The 5,669-nt window shown below is 34.3% G+C and overlaps 1 protein-coding gene across 1 annotated transcript; it reads left to right on the top strand.

Annotated features, from left to right (window-relative positions):
* Positions 1-4,613: 4,613 nt before the first annotated feature.
* On the top strand, positions 4,614-5,669 carry LOC144841567 (neuropeptide CCHamide-1 receptor-like). The gene has a single exon (XM_078697977.1). The coding sequence runs from the start codon at positions 4,618-4,620 to the stop codon at positions 5,635-5,637; it is 1,020 nt and encodes a 339-aa protein (XP_078554103.1). The 5' UTR covers positions 4,614-4,617; the 3' UTR covers positions 5,638-5,669.

Genomic DNA, 5,669 nt, shown 5'->3' with positions numbered 1-5,669 from the left:
TATAGACCTAACAAACCATGGTTAATTAAGCGTACATTACTCATAATTAGAGTTACACTTCGTGGTAATTATTTCCTTAATTACAGTGAGCACTGCATAATGTGGATAGCGATTGGTATTATGTTTTATTATTGATTAGAATGTGTACTCTCCCTCATCATACCAATGGAAATGTAGAAGAAAAGGCCACTGTTATAATAACCTAATGCATAACATTATACGCATTGGTTATATGAATATAGATGGTTTATATAAAGATGATGAAGCAGAAGCCGATGACATGCAAAACAAATTATAAGTTCTGATAAGTTTGGTTGCTTGTTATACATTGTTATTGCATCCAGTAATTACGTATACGGACAACTTAAACTAGATATAAGTTAAGAATTGGAGCGTGGCGAGAACACGTAAACACAAAACAACATCCGACCTGCTTGAGATGGAGATAATGGAAACAACCAGTGCAAACTGTGTTTCAAGTCGGAAACTTCGTATTGCACTCACAAATAACATCGGTTTAAAGTCGTAATTACATACGTGTCAGAGTGACTTCAGTTACATGGAAGATTTACGAAGACTATAACGCATTGAAATAATGCTTTTTATTAGGACAGAGAGAAGTTAGTATTGCATATACGGTGTAGGCAAAACAAAAGATGATGATGGGGTGGCACTAGCTTCAACATACCTCGCGTGTAGTATTAATGCAACACGCGATGACCAGATATGTTAGGCAACATCCAGTGTAGGTCTACTCGAGAATGTTTCTCTAATCTACACGAGTGACGATAAATAGATAAACATACATTTTCTTCCATAAAACAAAAGAAATTATAATAGTTTTTATTGTAGAAGATAACCGTTGATTAAAATAATATTTGTTTTAATCAAATAAAAAATCAAAATGACGTCATATGATAACAATAACATCGTTGTATCATTACGATATTATTGCTCTTACTAATCATGAAGTCATTTAATTGGATATAACAAATACTTTTCCATCAAAGGCAGCATAAATGGTCACCTATAAGTTCTAGGATGAAAATGTATGTCGCTTTATGTAAGAAAGGTGCATATTTTTTTTTTTTTATTGTCAATCTTTATCGTCTGGTAAACATAATAGTAGGCTTGGGCCTTATTAGAGCACGAGATTTGTAGAGGAAAGTACATCAGCGAGTTTAACATACACAGGTGAAATTAGATACTACTCGGCTTAATTATAATCACTCGGACTTAATCTGCAGGTTCATGTAAGTGGTCGTGATTTTGTTTCCAAATACTATAGCCTGAATATTGAAGGAATACGGTAGAAGAATGTATATTTCAATTATAATTGGTTGCTTTTCCGACAGCACACACCATTGGACAATGCATCATTACTTCTAATATAACACATTGTTGACTTGATTTACTATCAAATTAAATTACATACGGTATTGTAAAATTTATTGTCGTCAAACAATGTATGGAATCGTGAACAATGCTTAAATCATGTTTATGATTAAACCTCGTAGTGGAAAACGATTACAAGGAAAACATGATTATTCATCAGATCAACATTCTAATGACTTGAAATTTTACATTTGTGAGATTCACTCAGCTTTACGTTTACGTACACATCTTTAATATTTGCTCAGTATCAAAGGAATATTTGGTTCTACAGCATCTCATTTGTATCACTTGTGGAGCTTGTTAGGTTGGGATTAAGATAAGGTGATGATACTAAGAGATACATGTCATATTGTATTACTAATTATTTCTAAGATACTGTTGAAATCTAGATACAGTACTGAGATTCGGGTGGCACACATTAGCCTAAAGATAGTATGTGCTCTGTTTACCGGGTGTGATTAAGCTCGAACTCGTTTTACAAAAATAAATGTGTGATGTGCCTAAATATGGTAGTGATATGCCCAAATATATATCATCATGTCCATATATGGGCACATCACATTTTTTGTCACTTAAATTGTGATGTAGACAGAGCTTTGGTACAGATCTTAATATATACAATCAGCATCCTCCATGTATATTTTCTTGTACGTACGTGGAAAACATACAGGAAATGTAAGACATGCGAAAATCTAATTATACTTTTATGCAATGCATTTGTCAATTTTCCATACATAAATATACCTATTAAGTCAAGTGAAAGAATAGACATTATTCGTAAGGTACAATCAGAAGATAACATACATCAATACTAACAAATAGTTAGTGTTTTTGAGTGAAATGGTAAAAATAATAATATAATAAATAATATATATAATTAATATCCATCTTTCACTGAGTGAAGTTATTTGTATACCATTTAACGAATATAAAACATTTGTTTAACAACACACCTATACTAACTATTTGCGATACAAAAAAAAATCGGTAGGCAACTGAAACTGATAATTCTGGTTTTTTTTTAACGATTCCACGTCTTAATCAAAATCGTTGTTGAATTTTCGCCATGGCCTGATTTTTAGTCGCGTGCAAACGCGACTCTATAGCTTACTATGTCGGTCGGTCGGTCATGGAGTAAAGAATTCTTTACTCCATGGTAAACACTAACTCAAATTTGCGCACGCGACTGCAGCCATGACGTTGTTTCGTACAACATTAATCGTTATATTTAACGTCGGAAGTGTGTTATGTGTCATTGAATATCATGTGACCCACAATCTTCCAATCTAATGACAAGCGAAGGTGTGTTGTTGTTTAACGTTGCTAATCCTATGTACGGCTAAACACACCCGTATGAATCTTTTTAATATTTGCAGATGTTTGTTATCGATGCCTGATCTCTAATAAGCTTAATGTAAACACACCGCTAGACGTTATCAGCAATATAATATATTGGATAGCTATCCCAATGAAACACCTGCAGTAATATCAAGAGGCAAGTATTGGTGAGTATGGATCGTTCTATTATTAATAAGAGGGTAGCTTAAAGTTTAAATAAATTTTATATTATCTACCATCATCGCGAGATAACTCGTCGCCGTGATTTTGGTCAACTTTTGCAAATTGAATGAATCTCAGTCAGAGGGCGAACGGCAAAATGCCACTGAACACGTTCTGAAATTTGGTAGTTATCCTGCCAGTCGACTTGCGCGTGCGCATTTTATAAAATTACGTCATTGGTTATCAGCCGATTAATAGTAGACATGCAAATCGAAAAGTCCCTAATGTTAAATCAGGGAACGATAGTTTCAGATTTGTATTTGGAATAATAATTTAAGAATTATTTAAAATGTTTATGGTTGTACACAGTAACTGCGTTAATGCTAGCATTATCTTCTTTGTCACGTTCTAATAACATTCCTATTTTAAAACAACACGAGCGTAGATAAGCCCATGGCTTAAAAAGCATGCAAGTAACCAAGACGATTAGCATGCTCTGTTGTTAATAAACAGGACTGTCGAATAACTAATAACTAATCGCCACGCTTTTTTTTAGTGTAAGAGCGGTTAAAATCATTAAGTTTTGACATGGCGTTATAGTATTATTGATTGACGTTTATTCGATCATTCACGAATGCATTTACAATTAGATACAATCTAAATCTTAGAGCTGATAGAAATATTGTGTTCCCATCCCATTATTATCTCTATTCACCTGTAACGCTCAAGTTCCGCTCACATAATGTTGACTGCGCATTCGTCGAGAGAAACGTTGCCCAACTGAAACTTTAACCGAATGCTATCGAAATTCATTTTACAAAATAATTAAATGGATTTTCGATTTTTTTTAAGATAGAATTATTACCGTATAGGCGGTTATTCATCGAGTAAATGACGATCTAAAATCTCCAAATCAACGGTTTTTTTCTGGCAATACCGAGATTAGCCTGGCAACGTTGTCCGGATACGGAACCGTGTGCAATAATGCGTATCCATATTTCTCCGTTCGCGGCGTGTAATAAACTTCTAAAATGTGTTTTTAGTATAGCAGAATTAGATAAATATTATAAGATGATCATTTATTTGTCACGAATCAGGCAGTTCGAAAACGAATTTGGTTCATATTTATTTTACTTTGGCTATACAATGAGCAGCAAGTTGACATCGCTTTGCCTTTGGCTGCGCATGAAACGGAGCCTCGGTGGATCGACGGCCGGATCGACTCCGCCAGTGCCTAGTAAATGGTTTGCTCGGGAGGTAGGCCTATGCCTTCTAAATTGGGGGTTGGAACAAACAAAAGTACATTTTAAGGTACTCCAACAGTATTTGACATTGAATTTATTAGTTTTTATTTGTATGGGCTTGTGTTAATTTGACACATTTAAATAACATGTGTGAATTTCTTAAAAATCTAAAATTCATTTCAGGTCCATTTTAAACAAAGATAATTGAAAATAAATCATTATTTATTAAACTATTGAATAGAATAATTTTAACAAGCATCAATTAATGAAGAAATAGTAATTCGACCACCGTTTATATTTCTTTTTTATTCTCTCAAAAATATTGAATGTAGCCTATTTTTAAGGGACATAAATTATCACTATGCTCTTTAATGTTTCATGTGTACACGTGGGTTATGCCTGTATAAAAATTAATGGAAATGTTCATATTTCAAAAATACAATAAACATTTTGTTTTGATATTTTGTAGGTAGTCACAATGTATAATACAACTGAATATGACTCTTCTTACAATGCTGCGACATTGGAAATCATCCTAATTATACCAGATATACTAGTCCTTGTGATTGGTGTAATTGGAAATGGAACGCTATGCGTTATCATACTGGCCAATCAATCCATGCGGACGAGACATAATACCTTGATATGTAATCTTGCAGTTGGTGATCTTTTTTTCCTTCTTTTTAACATCCCGTTTAAAGCCATTCATACGATTATACCAGGCTTTTTAAACAATCTTGCTGCATGTAAGGTTATGAACTCAGTAATGGTATTAACGTTAGCAGTGTCCTCTCTTTCGATCGCTGCTCTAAGTGCTGAACGATACTTTGCTTCTGCAACAGCAAGAAATACGACAATGACTGCATTGAAAATAAAGAAAATAGTGGTACCAATCATCTGGGTTTGTGCTATAATATCCACAATACCGATTCTTATTTCTGCTAAGATGGAATCTCATATGGGTGAATCGTTTTGCGAAATGGTGCCCGTTGGGACACTTTATGCGATTGGTTATGAAGTTTGTATAGCCATTCTATTGATAATAGTTCCTTTGATAGTAACTCTTGCGTTTTATTTATCGATGGCAAGAAAGTTGGTTCGAGACTACAGTGAAATGTCCGCTGTAGGACCGAGTAGCCGCGAAGAGAACAGCGTTCATCATGATTCCGTGTCCCGACAGAGACGCGAACGAGGACGAAAGAGTTTGGCGCTTACGGTTGTTGTGATCGCTATTTTATTTGGAATATGTTGGCTACCAACTTACATCTATAAAATATTTTACCAAACGATGATTTATACAGGCAACGTGAATATTCTGTTATGGAGTGGATTGCACCCGCTTGGACAATTTCTACAAGTTTTTTCGCATATGAACTCGTGTGTGAATCCGATTGTTTTGTACATTCGAAGCCGAACTTACCATGGCTATTTCAATAAATATCTATGTTACTGTTATTCAAAAGCGAAACGATACAAGAAACAACCTGTTACCAGTTAGAAAGAGATTCTTATATCAACAGTTTTTATGTT

Source organism: Antedon bifida, chromosome 4 (genome assembly GCF_963402885.1).
Source record: "Antedon bifida chromosome 4, ecAntBifi1.1, whole genome shotgun sequence".
Classification (NCBI taxonomy): Eukaryota; Metazoa; Echinodermata; class Crinoidea; order Comatulida; family Antedonidae; genus Antedon; species Antedon bifida.
The sequence above is the reverse complement of the archived record's forward strand: the minus strand, read 5'-3'. Positions and strand labels throughout refer to the sequence as shown.